This window comes from Neoarius graeffei, chromosome 24 (assembly GCF_027579695.1).
Source record: "Neoarius graeffei isolate fNeoGra1 chromosome 24, fNeoGra1.pri, whole genome shotgun sequence".
NCBI lineage: Eukaryota > Metazoa > Chordata > Actinopteri > Siluriformes > Ariidae > Neoarius > Neoarius graeffei.
In genome coordinates, this window is record NC_083592.1 from 15,414,174 (window position 1) to 15,435,711 (window position 21,538).

At 42.2% G+C, this 21,538-nt stretch overlaps 1 protein-coding gene across 1 annotated transcript in view; it reads right to left on the reverse strand.

The window, feature by feature from the left end:
* The window catches only part of coro1ca (coronin, actin binding protein, 1Ca), a 106,040-nt gene that overhangs the window by 17,501 nt on the left and 67,001 nt on the right, over positions 1-21,538 (reverse strand). The window contains exons 3-5 of the mRNA XM_060906779.1: positions 13,775-13,897; positions 7,100-7,229; positions 6,060-6,241 (exon numbers count right to left, since the gene is read on the reverse strand). Of these exons, the coding sequence (XP_060762762.1) occupies positions 6,060-6,241; positions 7,100-7,229; positions 13,775-13,897 (435 nt within the window). The remainder of the gene's footprint in view (positions 1-6,059; positions 6,242-7,099; positions 7,230-13,774; positions 13,898-21,538) is intronic.

Below are 21,538 nucleotides of genomic sequence, written 5' to 3' on the forward strand. Positions count from 1 at the left end.
GTTGGAACACAGTAGGAATACCTAGAATGCTGTTAGAATGCAGTAAGAATATTAAGAATGCACTTCAAATGCCATACGAGTGCTGCCCGAATACCACCCGAAGTCTGGTCGGAAGGTGCCTCGAATTCGGTACGAATTCACCTCGAATGCAGTCAGAACGCTCCCGGAATAGCCGCCGAATATGTTTTGAACGTCTAAGAATTCAAAGAGAATGCAGCTCGAATACTTAGAACGTACTTCGAATATCCTGGAACATACGAAGAATTTCATTCCGACAACATTCCGGCTCATTCGAGGCACATTCTGGCAGGATTTGAAGTGGCTTGCCGTTTCGATTTTTCCCTTGAACGCAATCAATGTTTCGAATGCTGTTGGAATGCCGTAAGAATATTTAGAATGCAGTCAGAATACAGTTAGAATACACTTCGAATGCCGTTCGATATTTCTCCTCTTCGAATGCACCTCGAATGTTTTGAGCATGAGCAAAACATTCGGGCCGGCCACAAGAATGGGCCCAAATGTTTGGAATGCACTCAGGAATTTTTAGAATGCACTTCAAATATCCCGGAACATACGAAGAATTTTCATTCTGACAGCATTCCGGCTCATTCCGCCTCTAGTGTGACTACCCTATAAGTTTCAGCATTTAGTTGTGATGCTGATGCTTAGGGTAAAGGGCTAAGGAACGCATGATATCAAATGAGTGTCCCCACAATGATAGCATGGATTAAAGCAAAAAAAAAAAAAAAATCATGTGACTGAAAAAAAAAAAAAAAAGCTCCATGTCGTTGGCCCCTACCACGTCAGCGATGCGTCAAATTTTAAACGCCGTGTTGTCCATTATCCCCTAGGCTCCTACTTATAGTACATTTACAGTGGTGCTTGAAAGTTTGTGAACCCTTTAGAATTTTCTATATTTCTGCATAAATATGACCTAAAACATCATCGGATTTTCACATAAGTCCTAAAAGTAGATAAAGAGAACCCAGTTAAACAAATGAGACAAAAAATATTATACTTGGTCATTTATTTATTGAGGAAAATGATCAATATTACATATCTGTGAGTGGCAAAAGTATGTGAACCTCTAGGATTAGCAGTTAATTTGAAGGTGAAATTAGAGTCAGGTGTTTTCAATCAATGGGATGACAATCAGGTGTGAGTGGGCACACTGTTTTATTTAAAGAACAGGGATCTATCAAAGTCTGATCTTCACAACACATGTTTGTGGAAGTGTATCATGGCATGAACAAAGGAGATTTCTAGGGACCTCAGAAAAAGCGTTGTTGATGCTCATCAGGCTGGAAAAGGTTACAAAACCATCTCTAAAGAGTTTGGACTCCACCAATCCACAGTCAGACAGATTGTGCACAAATGGAGGAAATTCAAGACCATTGTTACCCTCCCCAGGAGTGGCCGACCAACAAAGATCACTCCAAGAGCAAGGCATGTAATAGTCAGTGTAGTCACAAAGGACCCCAGGGTAACTTCTAAGCAACTGAAGGCCTCTCTCATATTGGCTAATGTTAATGTTCATGAGTCCACCATCAGGAGAACACTGAACAACAAATGGTGTGCATGGCAGGGTTGCAAGGAGAAAGCCACTGCTCTCCAAAAAGAACATTGCTGCTCATCTGCAGTTTGCTAAAGATCACGTGGACAAGCCAGAAGGCTATTGGAAAAATGTTTTGTGGACGGATGAGACCAAAATAGAACTTTTTGGTTTAAATGAGAAGCATTATGTTTGGAGAAAGGAAAAACACTGCATTCCAGCATAAGAACCTTATTCCATCTGTGAAACATGGTGGTGGTAATATCGTGGTTTGGGCCCGTTTTGCTGCATCTGGGCCAGGACGGCTTGCCATCATTGATGGAACAATGAATTCTGAATTATACCAGTGAATTCTAAAGGAAAATGTCAGGACATCTGTCCATGAACTGAATCTCAAGAGAAGGTGGGTCATGGAGCAAGACAATGACCTTAAAACACACAAGTTGTTCTACCAAAGAATGGTTAAAGAAGAATAAAGTGAATGTTTTGGAATGGCCAAGTCAAAGTCCTGACCTTAATCCAATCGAAATGTTGTGGAAGGACCTGAAGCGAGCAGTTCATGTGAGGAAACCCACCAACATCCCAGAGTTGAAGCTGTTCTGTATGGAGGAATGGGCTAAAATTCCTCCAAGCCGGTGTGCAGGACTGATCAACAGTTACCGGAAATGTTTAGTTGCAGTTATTGCTGCACAAGAGGGGTCACACCAGATACTGAAAGCAAAGGTTCACATACTTTTGCCACTCACAGATATGTAATATTGGCTCATTTTCCTCAATAAATAAATGACCAAGTATAATATTTTTGTCTCATTTGTTTAACTGGGTTCTCTTTATCTACTTTTAGGACTTGTGTGAAAATCTGATGTTGTTTTAGGTCATATTTATGCAGAAATATAGAAAATTCTAAAGGGTTCACAAACTTTCAAGCACCACTGTACATAATTTTAACAATGACCAAAGCTAAGGCAAGACTTTACCATTGTCATTACTGGCTATAAATGATGAAACATCAAGTTTTCAGCACAAAGTGCAAATTTATTTTAACAATACTTTAGTAATGCACAACAGTGGTAAACATGGCCTTGTCCCAACTTTTTTGAGATGCGTCATGAAATTAAAAAAAAAAAAAAAAAATCACCTAATTTTTCTCTTTAAATGATACATTTTCTCAGTTTAAACATTTGATATGTCATCTATGTTCTATTCTGAATAAAATATGGAATTTTGAAACTTCCACAGCATTGCATTCCGTTTTTATTTACAATTCCTACTTTGTCCCAACTTTTTTGGAATCGGGGTTGTAAAAGAACCGCGTCCATGCTGGCAAAACTGAAAGTAATTTGACACGCTCTAGTGATGGAAATCGAAGGGCCTATGTCCGGTGAAATATGGCCTTATACGCAGTACTCGAGTTGAGGGGGGATGTGGGGGGAGGCATCCCCCTTCTGAAATAAAAATCTCAAATCATCTCCCTTATAAAACGGCCATACCCCCATTTTACCAATTAAATGTGGAAATTAGCCTACTATTATTTTTAACAAATATTACTACCATTTCAACATTAGAGGCTTTGCGCAGTGATAGCCTACATGTAGCCGGATAAAAAAGACGCATATTTATTTAAACGGTTGCACCTCTCATTCACACCTATACGGAGGTTTCAGTCACTAAAAACAGCTACTTTCGCAAACTCTGGGCAGAGTGGAGATTTCTGAAAACTCCATCTTCAGACACGCGTGTAAATCGGGAAAACGAAGCAACAGTGAGCGAGAGGGCACACGTGAATATAATGAGTCATAGGTGTGAATCTTTCACCGAATGCCAATTGTCCCGGTTCTTTATGAAATCGCACGCGCACGCACAAATTCATCAGGTTAGCTTTCAAATAACTGTTCTTGTGCACTTGTGACACCGGAGCCACTTTCCTGAATTTTGAGCTTCGGAGTATTCGCTTCTTTATCTGTTTAATCAATGAATTTATTTGTCACAGACATTAAATTACTAATGTAAAACATCAATAGCCTATTTAAGCAATAAAGTCGGAGGAAAATGTTTGTACACCCTTTGGAATTTTTTACATTTCTGCCTAAATTGGTCATAAAACATCATCTGAACTCTCCAGCAATCTTAAGAATGAACAAACAGTGTCTGCTTGAACTAAAACCACCCAAACATTTGCGTTTTATCATATTTTTATTGACCATAAGATGGAATTATTCACAGGATAGGGAGGCATAAGTAAGTACACCTTTTGATTTAGTAGCTGGTTGACCCTCCTCTGGCTGCAATAACTTCAACCAGACGTTTCCTGTAGTTGCAGACTAGACGGGCACAACGATCAGGAGAAATCTTGCACCATTCCTCTTTGCAAAACTGTTGCAATTCAGCAAGATTCCTGGGATGCCTGGAATGGACGGCTTTCTTGAGGTCATGCCACAACATCTCGATTGGATTGAGGTCGGGGCTTTGACTGGGCCATTCCAGAACGTGAATTTTGTTCTTCTGAAACCATTCTAATGTCGACCTGCTTCTGTGTTTAGGGTCATTGTCCTGTTGCAGGACCCATCCTCTCAAGTTTCAACTTTTTGACAGATTGCCTCAGGTTTTTCTGCAAAATATCTTAATATACTTGAGAATTAATTTTCCCATTGATTATAGCCAGTTGTCCAGGCCCAGAGGCAGCAAAGCACCCCCACACCATGATGCTACCGCCGCCATACTTGACGGTGGGGATGAGGTTTTGCTGATGGTGTGCTGTACCGACTTTCCTCCACACATGATGTGGTGTGTTCCCCCCCCAAACAATTCAACTTTGGTTTCATCAGACCACAATATGTTTTTCCAGTGGTGCTGAGGAGCATCCAAATGCTTTTTCGCGAACTCCAAACGAGCAGAAATGTTCTTTCTGGACAGCAATGGCTTCCTCCGTGGCCTTCTCCCATGAATCCCATTCTTGTTCAGTGTCTTTCTTATAGTAGATGTGTCCACAGAGATGTCTGCATGTTTCAGTGATTTCCTCAAGTCTTCAGTGGACACTCTTGGATTCTTTTTTACCTCATTGATGATGACTTGCAGTGCCTTTGGAGTGATCTTCGCAGGGTGGCCACTCCTTGGCAGAGTAACAACCGTTCCAAATTGTCTCCATTTATACACAATTTTTCTAACTGTAGACACATGAACACCAAGGGTCTTAGAGATGGTTTTGTAACCCTTTTTAGCTTTATACAAATCAATTATTTTGTGTCTTAAGTCTTCAGACAGCTCCTTTGAGCGAGGCATGATGCACAGAACATGCCTCTCATCAAAACACACCTTTTAACTGGTTTTCCAGTGGGGTGGGTAGCTTACGACACACCTCAGTGATTGGACATCAGGTTGGCTCACACCTGAGTCAAATTGTTTAATCATCTGATTAGTCTAATTAGCTCTTGGATGAGCCTTAGCTAAGGGTGTACTTACTTATGCCTCCCTATCCTGTCAATATTTCCATCTTATGGCCAATAAAAATATGATAACATGTAATTGTTTGAGTGGTTTTAGTTCAAGCAGACACTGTTTGTTCATTCTTAAGATTGCTGGAGAGTTAAGGCGATGTTTTATGACCAATTTAGGCAGAAATGTAAAAAATTTCAAAGGGTGTACAAACAAACATTTTCCTCCGACTGTAGCTGTTTTCTCCACTGTTTTCCGATCTTTTGTGCTTAGTGAATGAGACACTTCATTACACTCCACTGACCGACTTCCAATTCCGGACTTTTTTGAAAATGTAAAATATAGGCCTACGAGATGTTTTTTTGGGACTTAATTCGCGTTGGTCCTTCACTATTAATTTGAGACTGACGAGGCACTAAATACTGTGGAATTATTTTCTCCTTACTATGAAGTTTGGCATCTTAAACAAGTGTCGGGAAATCTTGCAGCCCGACTCTGCAGCCTCCAATGTTTAAGCGAACTGCTGAAACCATAATGTTTAAAGATTAAATCGTAGGCTAATCAAACCAAAGAAAAACACAGCCTTTCCAGAACGTTGCCTGCCGAAGCCTGTTTAACCTACAAAAGGCTTAATAGCATAGATCTTCAACAAGGCTGTTTAGATTTTTCACCTGATCACCTTTCAATAGGCAATTATTATTATTATTATTACTACTACAATAGGCCTAGTATTAGTAGTAGGCAAGTAGTTGCCTAGTAGTAGGACAGCCAAATTGTTTCATCAGTGGCCTACGCCTAGCCTCCCCGGGACTAGACAGTAGCGTAGGCTGTATTTATTTATTTATTTAGGGCCATCTAGCGCAACAACTTATTCCTTTACATATACTCAAACATAGCACAAGAAAGGGTTCGACAACAGGCAATCACAGCAGCTTGGTGAAGTTCTAAATCACATCGGTGTCAGACCTATGGGCCTACCACCCTTTTTTTTTTTAGCGCTCCCAGTTGATGGAAATCCGTCGTAGCGACGGAAAACTTTACTCCATGTGATAGGAGTACAAGAATGTGTGTGTACCGTGATGATCTCCTCCTTGCGCGGGTCGATGATGCGCACTTTCTTGTCCTTGCAGGTGGTGCAGATGAGGCTGCCGTTGCGGTTCCAACACGTGCTGAAGATGACGTCTGGGTGCATGTCCTCCAGCGTGATGAGCGCCTCACCCGTGCCCACATTCCAGATCATGATCACATTATCACAGCCTAAATTAAAAATGAAGAACCGGTGTAAAACGTGTTACACAAGATCACCCAGAACCACTACACTGCTCTCACATGTCATGTGCGAACAACAAACCCTGTTTAGCATGTCAGGGATAGGTGAAATAAACCCTGACAGGGTGACGCAGGACCAGCTCACTGTACAATATCCCTATTACTTTCTAAAGAGAAAGCACATTTAACACCAGGAAAATGTATTTACAAACAATTTTATTGCTTCCACTAAAAATTTGTCTGTTAGAATCAGCATGTGGGACTGTGTCCGTAGCAACGTAAACCTTCCATGGTGTTTTCTGATGAAGTAATGTTTGTAATATTTTTTTTTTTTTTTTGGCCACAGGGTGTCATGAACGAGCCGACGTTGTTAATTTGATGATTAAGGCAACAAAATTTACCGGACTTTTTTGATATGATTCGTCATAGTCCTCCAGAGTCTATGATCAGACCTGTAGCCATAGCAACAATCTATTCAGAAATAGCAGGCCCTAGATTGCCATAATCGACCAATCAGAATCGAGTATTCAACAAAGCATTAGTTGATAATATGCTTGTTCTAAGACATTACATTACTATGGCAACAGTTACATGCTTAGTGGATGCTCGAGATTGTGGCTCAACTATAAATGGATTGCTATTTAACACACACACACACACACACACAATCAGGGTTTAGGAAAACAGACCATTTATAAAACTGATATCTTCCAAGTTCACTGGAGTGACTTTAATCCATAAATGCTTTTAAAAACCCACACGACTGTATTCGTTCCTGATTTCCAACGTCAGTGTATGTGACCGAGAGCCACAGGGTGGAAGGCGAGACTGCCGTCACTCACTCACCGGCACTGAGCAGAACGTTGCGGGCCGTCGGGTGCCAGCTGATGATGCCCACGCGTTTGGAGTGGCCCTCCAGCACCACCACAGGCTCTGACATGGCGGTCACCAAACCGTTCTCGGGGATCTGCCATACCTGAAACAAGACAAGATCCAAAATGAGAGGAGAGCCATAGTTTAATCTAGCACAGATAGATGGACATCAACCTTGCATGGAAATTGCAGAAAGTACACATAACTTTAACCTCCAAATAATTCGTAAATACACAAAAGACTTTAAAGCATATACACAGAGCCATGGCCTCACTTTTTGTTTATAAATGCCTTGAGACCTCAAGAATGGCACAGGAATAGTTTTAAGCGTTAACAAATCTAAGATAGTAATTTTTACGATTAAAATGATTCATATAGGCAGCGGTCTGAGTGAATAACCTTGACGTCCATGACGTCACAGCAGGAAGTCTATCGGTCTCATCGCCATTTCTGCTATACTAAAACACAGAGCCGACTGCAACTCTGATCCTCTATTTTGAGCTAATTTATCCCCATGCCACGTAGATGTGTTGCTGGTGGGTGCAGCAACATGACAGAAGGTGGATTTACGTTGCATTCATGGCCCAAGAATGTTCAAACCGCAAAGATCTGGATGCGTTTTGCGAGAAGTTCACGGGCACATTGGGTACCTATGCAGTGGTCTCTCCTCTCTTCTGCACATTTTACTGAAGACTTGCACAAGACCTCTGATCTGTTGAGGAGTGTTGGCTATAAGCCTGTATTAAAAGAGGGTGCAGTACCAACAATTAAATAAAACTACAAGAAAAGCAAAGTGAGTTCAGTTGCACCAGTTCTCCTGGAGTGTGAGCCGAGGGTTGTTGCTAAAACCCGGGACTGAACGGGATGTGACATATTATAGCTCAGGCAGTGACCACCCCGTGATTTTGCTAAAACCGGTGATGTCCTGTCCCAAGTTTTAGTAATTACCCAAGCTGAGCAGTAATAGCGGAGTACTCAGTATGGAGAAAATGGAGAATGAGTGGACCAGCCGTCTGATTTCTCTACCGGATATGCTCGCCTCAGCAGCAATATCTGGCCCTTACGTGGAAGAAGCGAATGAACAATCGGCCACAAGGTCGGCCTTCAAGAAGCGAGAACACAGACGGGTAAGCTCCGACTCTCATTTGGACACAAAACAACAAAAAACACTCATTTACCTGTATTTAGATTAATACATGTAACTTGTATTGTGTGTTTAAGTTACCGGTATAAGATTATTTAATTTGCTTCAGAATGTGATTATCTCTGTTCATCTGATTATTTAATTCGCCTTTTACGTTTTATCAGTGAAAATGCATGCATGCACATGTATGTTGCATAAGTTATAACACCTATCCTGTTTTAATGAGAGCCAACCCACAATCAATGAAGTCAAATCAGTCTTAGTTGAGCAAGTCGGTAACGGTATTTCTTACTTTCATCATAAATTTTGATTTGTATGACTTTGGTCTATAGCTGTAAAAGGCCTCGGCCTTAAAACAGGTTACCGCTGTGACGTCACGCACTCAGGCATGGCTGGCTCAGCGGGGCAGCTCGAATGTCAACTTTGCAGTTGATTTTAACTCTCAAAAATATATATATTTTTTATTCCCATTTATGCGAATACAAGCGTCAAGGATGGAGATACTATCCACTCAGAAATGTATTTAAAAATAAAGGCTCTGCGTATCTCCTTTAAGTAAATACTGAACAGAGCTGTAAAAATGCAGAGTTCAATAAAAGGAGTAGAAAGAAATAACAGTGACTTAAAGGTTCAAGTCCTTTCTTTTAAATCCTTTACTTGTACAAATAACCTAAGTAGGACATTGGGGGGGGGGGTAACCACGACGACACACGCGACACGCCACAATGGATTAGGCATGGCTTTTGCAAACGCTTATACAGTTGCTGAGAAAACTCGTGTGGTAAATGAACTTATGGTCCAAAATGCTTGTTTGCGTTTGGATACGCCTCCTGTCAGTCATTTTATAGACACTCGACAGGCTGCCTGAGATGATGGGGGCGGAGCTTCATGAACACGTGCAGGAATCATTCAAATGTTGAACCCACCCAACCATTTGAGACTTGGGGGGTGGGGGACACAGACAGACAGACCAATCTGACCCAAAGCACCTTTAAACCAGAAGAATGAATCACAAGTGTAGACTTTGCACTTGCATTATTGAGCCTTAAGGGGGAGGCAGAGTGCAAGCATCTGTGCTGGTCAGTGCTCACAACACTGATCTATGGCCCATCATTCAGTGTTTACGCTTAGTCACAAAACCAGACCCTAGATCAGCACTTTTAGGGTACACAAATATTATACAATTGTGAAGGAAATCTGATCTCATCAGGGAAAAATCTCAATTTGTTCCACCGGTTTTTAATGCTCTGCAGTTAAACGGATGCGAAGGAAAACAGTGGGGTGGCACAGTGGGTAGCACTGTTGCATCATGGCAACAAGGTTCTGGGTTCGAGCCCAGTGGCCCATGGGGGCCTTTGTGTGGAGGTTGCATGTTCTCCCCGTGTCTGTGTGGGTTTCCTCCAGGTGCTCTGGTTTCACCCACAGTCAGGTTAACTCTACTCTAAACTGCCCACTGGGGATGCGTGCAGAAAGGAACCGGCCACCCTACTGCCACAATTCTGGCCAAGCCAACCAAACATGGTTTGCTTCAAGCGATCAGGTTCGGCAGTGAGAACAACAAAGGGAAACAGTAAGCAACCAGCCATCAAACACCCACCACCAACACTGACATTTCTTGGACCATTTCTCTGCTGTCTCCGCCCTTTTTTCCTTGAAATAACTTCCTCTGTAAGCAAGTATCCATTTCACCATTTCGTTCGATAATCCCTGCTTCTATCTTCCTCTCACCCACACCATACCATTTCTATACCTCCCAGACACACCCCTTACATTATTTCATTCTCCAAGCATCAAGTCAGTCTCTGCAGCTCCAATCCAACACATCTCCCTTTCACCCTGGCTTCACGTTTCAGTTAAAGATGTGGGAGAAAATTCCATTAAAATGCTCATCCTGGGGGTGGCACGGTGGTGTAGTGGTTAGCGCTGTCGCCTCACAGCAAGAAGGTCCGGGTTCGAGCCCCGTGGCCAGCGAGGGCCTTTCTGTGCGGAGTTTGCATGTTTTTCCCATGTCCACGTGGGTTTCCTCCGGGCGCTCCGGTTTCCCCCACAGTCCAAAGACATGCAGGTTAGGCTAATTGGTGACTCTAAATTGACCGTGAGTGTGAATGGTTGTCTGTGTCTATGTGTCAGCCCTGTGATGACCTGGCGACTTGTCCAGGATGTACCCTGCCTTTCGCCCGTAGTCAGCTGGGATAGGCTCCAGCTTGCCTGCGACCCTGTAGAACAGGATAAAGCGGCTAGAGATAATGAGATGAGATGCTCATCCTGTGATGGACAGGTCAACTTGTGCTCCACCTTCAGAGTACGGATTATATTAGTATATGGTTAGACACTCCAGGTCTAATTATTATGATCTTATGTTACAGAGTGAAAGAATGAGGAGACAGATGTGTGTAGACTTCACACCTGCTGTCCCAAATCACTGTCCAGGGTCCCTTAAATCTTCCAGCTGCTTTGCTGAAATACACTTTTAGACATTACAAGAAGAAACAAATCAAAGGAGTGTAAAAATAACTAATGGAGTACCATAATAAGAGTGTATCCAGCCTGATCGGTACAAGTATTGCAAATACACAATACGTTTCAGTGGGTTATAAATCTATATATTTCTACAGGAGCAGTATAATGCAGTACATAATGTAAAAAAAAAAATTACATCTGTTTATCACGACGCCTTAATCCCCATCCCGAACACTAATTCCCTTACAAGCTCAAGGCCATGGGAAAAGACTGTTCCAAACTAGGGGTCTTAAGATGAGGCTGTTCCATACAATAGGCCTTGGGAAGGGAGCTTTCCGAACAACAAGCCTTGGGATCTAATCAATTGTTCCAAACTACGAACTATGGGAAGGGAATTTCAAACTGGGGACCAGGGAATGGGACCAGTACAATCTATAGTCCACAGAATGGGACCGTTCCAAACTATTGGCCATAAAATGGAACTGTTCCAAAATACGGTCCTTGGGATGAGCGCTGTCCAAACTGGAGAGTCCATGGAATGGAACCGTTCCAAACTATGGCCCTTGGGATGGGCCCTGTCAAAAATACAGCAATTTTTTTAAAGCCCCTTTGTTACAATGCATTTGTCTTTACCCAAAACGAAGGAAGTTTATATTGGGCTTTTTCATCCATAAGGAATGACTAAATTTTCCCTTAAAATTGCACAAATGAGAGAAATACAAAGTTGTTTGCCTTTCAGGATGAAGTCTGGACCCTCCAAAAGGGAAGTGAGAGCAGTGTGGTATACCACAAAATCACTGTGACTAATAAACCGTAGGAGAGCAGGACCATCAACAAATCTGCTCTACTCAAGCACTATGGGACAAGATTTGAACATAAGGTCCTTGTGTTGCGAGGGAGTAACAATGTGTGTGGCTATGGAAGCTATATTTCAGACTAAATCATGGCAATCGAGCATGGCATACGAGTCCCTAGTGACTTTCCAATGTCTATAATTGTCCCTCTTGTATGTTTGGCAGCCTGAATCTTGGGGGTAAAGCATGAAAAACTCAAACAGAAAAGCAAACCAAGTGAGTCTAGGTTGGTAGATGTAGGGTTGGATTTTAGTTCCTGAATAGATGAAGAAGGTTGGGGTTGGACAAAGGGATGTCAATCAAGCATGCTCAAGCATTAGTACAACCCCGATTCCAAAAAAGTTGGGACAAAGTACAAATTGTAAATAAAAACGGAATGCAATAATTTACAAATCTCAAAAACTGATACTGTATTCACAATAGAACATAGACAACATATCAAATGTCAAAAGTGAGACATTTTGAAATTTCATGCCAAATATTGGCTCATTTGAAATTTCATGACAGCAACACATCTCAACAAAGTTGGGACAGGGGCAATAAGAGGCTGGAAAAGTTAAAGGTACAAAAAAGGAACAGCTGGAGGACCAAATTGCAACTCATTAGGTCAATTGGCCATAGGTCATTAACATGACTGGGTATAAAAAGAGCATCTTGGAGTGGCAGCGGCTCTCAGAAGTAAAGATGGGAAGAGGATCACCAATCCCCCTAATTCTGCGCCAACAAATAGTGGAGCAATATCAGAAAGGAGTTTGACAGTGTAAAATTGCAAAGAGTTTGAACATATCATCATCTACAGTGCATAATATCATCAAAAGATTCAGAGAATCTGGAAGAAACTCTGTGCGTAAGGGTCAAGGCCGGAAAACCATACTGGGTGCCCGTGATCTTCGGGCCCTGAGACGGCACTGCATCACATACAGGCATGCTTCTGTATTGGAAATCACAAAATGGGCTCAGGAATATTTCCAGAGAACATTATCTGTGAACACAATTCACCGTGCCATCCGCCGTTGCCAGCTAAAATTCTATAGTTCAAAGAAGAAGCCGTATCTAAACACGATCCAGAAGTGCAGACATCATCTCTGGGCCAAGGCTCATTTAAAATGGACTGTGGCAAAGTGGAAAACTGTTCTGTGGTCAGACGAATCAAAATTTGAAGTTCTTTATGGAAATCAGGGACGCCGTGTCATTCGGACTAAAGAGGAGAAGGATGACCCAAGTTGTTATCAGCGCTCAGTTCAGAAGCCTGCATCTCTGACGGTATGGGGTTGCATTAGTGCGTGTGGCATGGGCAGCTTACACATCTGGAAAGACACCATCAATGCTGAAAGGTATATCCAGGTTCTAGAGCAACATATGCTCCCATCCAGACGACGTCTCTTTCAGGGAAGACCTTGCATTTTCCAACATGACAATGCCAAACCACATACTGCATCAATTACAGCATCATGGCTGCGTAGAAGAAGGGTCCAGGTACTGAACTGGCCAGCCTGCAGTCCAGATCTTTCACCCATAGGAAACATTTGGCGCATCATAAAACGGAAGATACGACAAAAAAGACCTAAGACAGTTGAGCAACTAGAATCCTACATTAGACAAGAATGGGTTAACATTCCTATCCCTAAACTTGAGCAACTTGTCTCCTCAGTCCCCAGACGTTTACAGACTGTTGTAAAGAGAAAAGGGGATGTCTCACAGTGGTAAACATGGCCTTGTCCCAACTTTGAGATGTGTTGTTGTCATGAAATTTAAAATCACCTAATTTCTCTCTTTAAATGATACATTTTCTCAGTTTAAACATTTGATATGTCATCTATGTTCTATTCTGAATAAAATATGGAATTTTGAAACTTCCACATTGCATTGCAATCATTGCATTCCGTTTTTATTTACAATTTCGACTTTGTCCCAACTTTTTTGGAATCGGGGTTGTATATTAGGCCACGCCCAGACTGACAAGCTGAGGTTTTCAAACTGTCTTTATCTGACAGTTGACAACATTTGCAAGATTTAACTTCTCTGACACATTAATCATCTGAAACAGAAAGTGAGGAACTGTACAAGCTCATTTGCTGCCATTTTACTGACTCAGACATCCATTAAAAATTGAGACTGTAGCTGTTAAGGATTCCATACCAAAAGGATAAGTATGTAAAAAAAAAAATTCAGGACAGACAGATATCATACCATGACGGTGCAGTCCTCTGAACCACTGGCGATCACCTGATCATTGTGAGGACACCAGTCGATGTCCAACACTGGGCCTGTGTGCCCACATACCGTCGGGTAAGACTTATCGATACGACCAGTCTACAGAAAGAGAGAGAGAGAGAGAGAGAGAGAGAGAGAGAGAGAGAGAGGACAATAAAGCATGATTAAGCACAATGCTAAATCACAAAATCTTGTCTGATGTAGCTAACATTTACACAAAAAGATGGAAACTAAGAAAAATGTTAACATAATTGCGGTAATTCCTATTTATAGAAACAAATATTTTTTAAAAATACTTTAAATTGCTTAAATCAAGAGAATTCTATTTAAAGTGATTATTTGTATCAGCATATTTTTATACAAAAACAACACGACACACGCCTGGGCTTCTCTTCTAATCTAACTTTGACCGAAGGGAAACTCATCTTGCAGCAGTAATCTCTCTTACACAACACACCCAGTGTTTTGCTCCAAACGGAAATGAAATTTCAGTTAATCAACAGCCAGAAATTCAAAAATAAATCATTTATACAATCACGATTGTAGCACTATGATGATTCGCATCCTCCGTTTTCTGCATTTGAATTACAGATGGCATTCCTGTGGCATGAGCTCAGGCTCTCGTTTCTGCACAATTTGTGAATGACAGCTACGGTAGGGAACGTGTGAGGACCTGTACGTGGGCGAATACAGGACTTTCGTACAAAAACACAATCTATACAACAGGCATGGAGAAAAACACAGATGATGTACTGACCAATCAGGACTACTACTACTACACGACTGGATACTGAGAATAATCATGTGCAGTCGAGCGAGCAAGTCTTTCCTGCTGATAGTTTAAAAGGTATAATGGCAGCGGAAAGAAGATAGGAATGTGTAGAAAAATCAACATTTCACCCAGATGTGTTGGCAAATTACTAAGAAAGGTCTCTGCGTGCCTGTTCCGTGTCAGCAAACTGACTGACTTAAGTGCTGACATCGGAGACTCATTTCGTTAATGTTAAATAAACATCAGCTTCTGAAAAAGATTCACCAAATTAGTGCTTTTCTTTGATTAATAATAATAATAATACATAATCAGCAGTGCTTTGGGGAAACACAATGACATTTCTTCTTTGAAAAAGAGAAAAAATGCTCATCGTGCTGTTGTGTTTCTGATATCGGGACACTGTTTTATTTCGGGCTAACAAAATTACCATCCTCCTTCTTTACTCCTTGACTCAACAGCATTTATAAAATCTACGTAGCTTACGACAAGGCAAGACCCCACACACACACCAAATGGAAGGCGGCCTGCAGCTCTGCTACCCAACAGCTGACTTCCAGATGACATCAGTGCCCTCTGGGTGACCTTTTAACCTTTAGCCCCATGTGAAACAATGAGGGTGAAAGTGCACGAGCAGGTGACCGGGCATTCAGCAGCTGCAGGAAAACAGTGTGTGTGCGCGCGCTCGCGCTCCTTTATGGACCGAGGCCACACCTCCTGCATCATAACATCCCCAGGATCACGACCAATCCCAGTTTGATTTAAAACTCCAGCATCTTGGAAATACAGCATCATAGACACCATACACATGCGCGCACGCACACACAAGAGAAGCTACACATGACATTTCAGAGCTGTACAGAGAACAATGCTTTTTAGACCAATGTCTTTCTTGACCAAAAAGTCCAAACAAAAACTATAAAACATTATTAAAAAACAAACAAAAAAACCTATAAAACAAAACAAATAAGAAGGCACGGTCATCACTATCCCCAGCACGAGCATTTTATGAAGGCTAACACTTACGCCCTTATAAGCCCATTGCTTTAATATTGACTTATGATGTTGTAAATGGGGCGGCACGGTGGTGTAGTGGTTAGCGCTGTCACCTCACAGCAAGAAGGTCCGGGTTCAAGCCCCGTGGCCGGTGAGGGCCTTTCTGTGCGGAGTTTGCATGTTCTCCCCGTGTCCGCGTGGGTTTCCTCCGGGTGCTCCGGTTTCCCCCACAGTCCAAAGACATGCAGGTTAGGTTAACTGGTGACTCTAAATTGACCGTAGGTGTGAATGTGAGTGTGAATGGTTGTCTGTGTCTATGTGTCAGCCCTGTGATGATCTGGCGACTTGTCCAGGGTGTACCCCGCCTTTCGCCCGTAGTCAGCTGGGATAGGCTCCAGCTTGCCTGCAACCCTGTAGAACAGGATAAAGCGGCTAGAGATAATGAGATGAGATGTCATAAATGCTAGGACACTTTCATACCCAGCGTTTCAGTAGTATGAGCACGCAAAGTTTCATTGATGTAACTGATGTAGTTTCTGAGAAAGCTTGTCCAGATTGAGTCCACTTGTACAAAGTCCAATAACGAAAATCAAGGGCCATAACTCTGAAAATAATTTCTTGTAAACGATTTTCGAACTCAAATTAGATCATGAGTAGTAATAGGAACACACAAAGTTTCATTGACGTAGCTTATATAGTTTCCGAGAAAACTTGTCCAGATTAAAACAGATGGAAGGACGTACTCCATTCCTATATCCCCCTGCGAAAAAAAAACAAAAACAAAAAAAAACACATGCACTACCTTAGCCTAGACAAGGGGTGGAAGGAACAAAAAAAAAAAAAAAAAAAGACTTTTTCCAAAAACATACGCAATTCAAGTCCCTATGCGCAAGACGTTACTATGGAAAAACAGTAAAGTACTAGAATGACAGCATTAATATAAACCTGCTGTTTGCCCAGAACTTCAATCTGACCTTCTGTTAAAGAAAATCAAACCAATACACTGCCAAATTGAGGCAGAGAGCAGGAGGTCGTCACTCGGCAGTTTAACGATCTGAAAACAGTTGAGAGAGTCTTTAAGGCCAAGTCGTGAGGGAGAGGGGAAAAAAACCCAAAAAAAACCATGACACCCGTATAGGAGTTCAAGACGAGGACAGCGGAGATGGAAGGAGGGTGAGGCGAGGTAAACGACCCGCTAGCCACGTTTCCACCCACTGAATTCAAAAGGACAGCTGATAGCATTAGCAGTACAATTCATTTAACTCGATTCCTTTAATGCGTGTTATCTAGATGCCTATATTTTTTAATGAGTCATAAAAAATCAAATCACATTAAAATCATCACTTATATAAGATGTAGCACAAACATTATATTCTCAGATCACCTCCTTAGCTGTTTATGTAAGAAAACAAATCGCATGGAGCGTGTGATTCATAGCACAGTAACAAGTTTTTACAGTACATATATACACACCCACCGGCCACTTTAATAGGAACTTGTTCTTGAGTCTAAGGCTACGTTCACACTGCAGGCTGAAGTGACTCAAATCCGATCTTTTCGCCCATATGTGACCTGTATCCGATCTTTTATTGACAATATGAACGATACAGATCCGATTTTTTCAAATCCGACCCAGGCCGTTTGGATATGTGGTCCTAATTCCGATTCCTATCCGCTCTTTTCATATGCGACTTCAGTCTGAACCGCCAGGTCGCATTCATCCGACTTACACGTCATCAACAAGCCACAAACGTCACTATTCTGCGCTGAAGTAGGCGGCGGGTCTCTCAAAGTTACAACAACATGGCGCATAATCACGGGCGCAGATAGAGGCCCACCCAGATTTAAATTCACCTCGTTCGGTCCCCCCCCACTTATAGGGAGGAAAAAACGTCTATGCTGTCTTTCTTTGCATAAGGCAAACCTCACGGAAAAATCAAAAGACTAATTACCATTCGGTTTATTGAGGTGCACAGCAGTGTATACATAGTTGCAACAACTCACATAAAACAAAGACTGATATTCGGTTGGTTGAGCTGCGCAGACTGCACAGGTTGCGAGCTCGAGCTTGGTTGCTATGGTAACCCACAACAAGTTTGACAGGCATATCGGGGTTGGGGTTGGTTTGCTGGCAGCTTTGTCCCCCCCCCCCAGTTCAAAAAAACGTATCTGCGCCCCTGCGCATGACATCAATACGAGGGACGCTTCGGGCTGTGAAGTTTCTGAATCTTCTCAATGGAAGGACGCAGAGGTTAGGGAGCTGATTTCCATTTGGGGGGATGCAGCTATTCAAGCTAGATTGGATGAGTCATACCGCAACCGGGCGGTTTTACTTCCGTAAACACTGGCCATGCTCACTGCGTGTGACGTCGTCGTATCCTGCAGTGCGCATGCGGAACACTTTTAGGTCGCTTTTCGTTCATACTGAGGATCACATACAAGTCGCATATATTTGTTAATGTGAACGACCTCACAAAAAAATCAGATTTCACAAAAAAATCGGAATTGAGCATTAAGCCTTGCAGTGTGAACGTAGCGTAAGATTCCTGTTCTTGGCTGCAGGACGGGAACCCAATGTGTTCTTCTGCTGTTGCATGCTGAGATGCTTTTCTGCTCACCACGGATGTAAAGAGTTGCTATGAGTTACTATATCCTTCCTGGCAGCCCAACTCAATCTAGCCATTCCTGTCACTAGGCAGCCCGGCTGGCTAGTTGAAAATAAAAAATGTATATGAAGCGAAGATTCAGACTAGGGCTGTGCGATATATCGAATATACTCGATATATCTCCGAAAATTCTGTGCGAGATACATAAAATTATTATTGTAACTATCGAGTATTTTATGGTCATCTGCCAACTTGCGTTTGTTTCGTGTTTGTTGCGTTTGTTTAAAACCTTTTCCGGTGGTTTTCTCCCTGTCCCTCAGGCAGTAACGTGAGAGGCTGCCTAAGGGGGAAAAAAACCAATAACGTCACGCACTCGCCAACCAATTCCAGGCGACATCTCGGTGCTGAAAGGAACTTGCGGGCAGTGTTGCCAGATTGGCCAGTTTTAAGTGCATTTTGGCGGGTTTTGAACATATTTTGGGCTGGAAAACGTCAGCAGTATCTGGCAACACTGCATGCGGGAAGATTTTCTCGTTCTGGTTTACAGCGCTGACTCAGTTCGTGCAATCGCTGGTGTTGCATCGGCTACCGTGTAAGCTCTGTCAATTTCAGCGACAAATTAAAAATGGAAGCAGACGAATTGGTTCCTAAAAGAACTAGTAAGGGGTTAGTCATCTAGCATTTTTTTTGGATATCGCGAGGAGGATGTGGAACAGCAAATGCCAGTTTGTAAAGTGTGCAAAAACAAAAAACAGCATCAGAATACTCAGGTCTTGAAATAAATGCACATTAGTCATGAACAATGGTAACTACTCTCTTTTGTGTTATTTTCAACAGAAGTAAAATTCATACATGAACAAATTTTGGCGAGTTGATTTTCTGTTTGGCTAGTTACTATGGAAGGTGACTAATCTGGCTGGCTGGTGAAAAAAATATATGAATTTCGAGCCCTGGTGATGTTTGAATGATGTGAACATTAACTGAAGCTCTTGATTTGTATCTGCATGATTTGATGCATTGTTCTGCTGTCAAGGGATTGGTGGATTAGATAAAACAGCAGGTGTATGGGTGTTTCTAACAAGATCAACTGTGAGCTACTGCTCACGTACGTCCCCCCCCCGCTTATATCAGAATGTGAGCAATCGAAGGAACAGGAAACTTATTATGAATGTTGACTTCAACAAATAATTAACCCTGAAACAAGGAAGTAAAGCGCAGTGTCTCTCCCCAGGGATTTCAAATAGCATCCTGGTAAACGGTCATTTTGGAAGAGCATTTTGCTTCCTGAAATAGCGTCAAAATCCACGCTATATGTTTCGTAAATACATTCAGTCAGTAAACAGGAAGTCGACATGCGATAGACCTGAAAACGGTATACACGGTATAGAACCCCAAGCTGAAGCTCGGTACCAAATATCAAGTAGTTGTGATTTGTAGCTGCCGAGAAAAAAAATATATATATATATTGTATATCCACGCTATATTTCGTAAATACATTCAGTCGGTAAAACAGGAAGTCGATGTGGGACAGACCTGAAAATGGTATAGAACCCCACGTTGAAGTTTGGTACCAAGTGGCTATGATTTGTGGTTGCTGAGAAAAAGGGTGTTTCAGACGGACAGAGGTAAACCAGTTTATTATACCCCCCTCCTTTGGAGCAGGGGTATAATTAATAAATAAAATAAAAGTGGCTGGTGAATGTATATCACTCCCATTTTATGCACTGGTGCCCAGGCCTCAATGTTAACTTTTGACACCTTTTGCCCTGCAGGGCAAATGGCCTCAATTTTTTTGCCCCCCTTGAATTTCCCTTTTCTATAAAATTTTGCAGTATTTCAGCAAGTTTTCAAGTACACGGGGTTCAAGGCAATCCTGATATGTTTTCTAGGGGTATAACTGAGTTATTTAGACAAAAGTACATCTCATCTCATTATCTCTAGCCGCTTTATCCTGTTCTACAGGGTCGCAGGCAAGCTGGAGCCTATCCCAGCTGACTACGGGTGAAAGGCGGGGTACACCCTGGACAAGTCGCCAGGTCATCACAGGGCTGACACATAGACACAGACAACCATTCACACTCACATTCACACCTACGCTCAATTTAGAGTCACCAGTTAACCTAACCTGCATGTCTTTGGACTGTGGGGGAAACCGGAGCACCCGGAGGAAACCCACGCGGACACGGGGAGAACATGCAAACTCCACACAGAAAGGCCCTCGCCGACCACGGGGCTCAAACCTGAACCTTCTTGCTGTGAGGTGACGGCGCTAACCACTACACCACCGTGCTGCCCGGCAAAAGTATGTTTTTTAAAATTGAAAAAGAAAAAAAAAACCATTTATTTCTGCAACACAAGAACAAGGCAAGCCCTGAAAACATGAAACATAAGTAAATATCATACACGTAAGACTTGCGTACAGTACAGATAATACGTCTTTTTATATAGAGTTTAGGACACAAAACACTTTGCTTTGCCTAACAATATTGCAAAGATGAATTATAAAACTAAAAACATTATAAAACAGGAGTCTGTACTGCAGTACTGTCTTATTATTCAGTTCGCCATTGCATTTAGGAGGAACTTAAACAACCTTTCCTCCTCATCTTCACATGCATGATGGGCCCAGTGTCCATGATAAATGGGGTAAGAGTGAATTATCCCATAGATAAACCTATATGTAAATTTACTGTAGACGTAAAGTGTAATTTACGATTTGAGACACAAAAGCATGTCTTTCCATTCACCGAGTGTACTTACCACTAGCTTTTATTATTACAGGAGTGATTATAGTTACTATATGACTATAGCTACAACTGGAATGTGCTGATTCTGTTAGCGTTTGTAATTATTGTTCCATCCACTCATATCATCTCTAGCCGCTGTATCCTGTTCTACAGGGTCGCAGGCAAGCTGGAGCCTATCCCAGCTGACTACGGGCGAAAAGGCAGGGTACACCCTGGACAAGTCGCCAGGTCATCACAGGGCTGACACAGACACAGACAACCATTCACACTCACATTCACACCTACGGTCAATTTAGAGTCACCAGTTAACCTAACCTGCATGTCTTTGGACTGTGGGGGAAACCGGAGCACCCGGAGGAAACCCACGCGGACACGGGGAGAACATGCAAACTCCGCACAGAAAGGCCCTCGCTGGCCACGGGGCTCGAACCCGGACCTTCTTGCTGTGAGGCGACAGCGCTAACCACTACACCACCGTGCCGCCCCCATTCCATCCACTAGGCTATTAGATAAAATTAAAATAAAATCTTACAACATTGTCTGAAAGTCTAGAGCAAAATATTTTGTTATTTTACAAATAACACTTCAGATATTGTTTTAACAATAATAAGCATCACTGTAT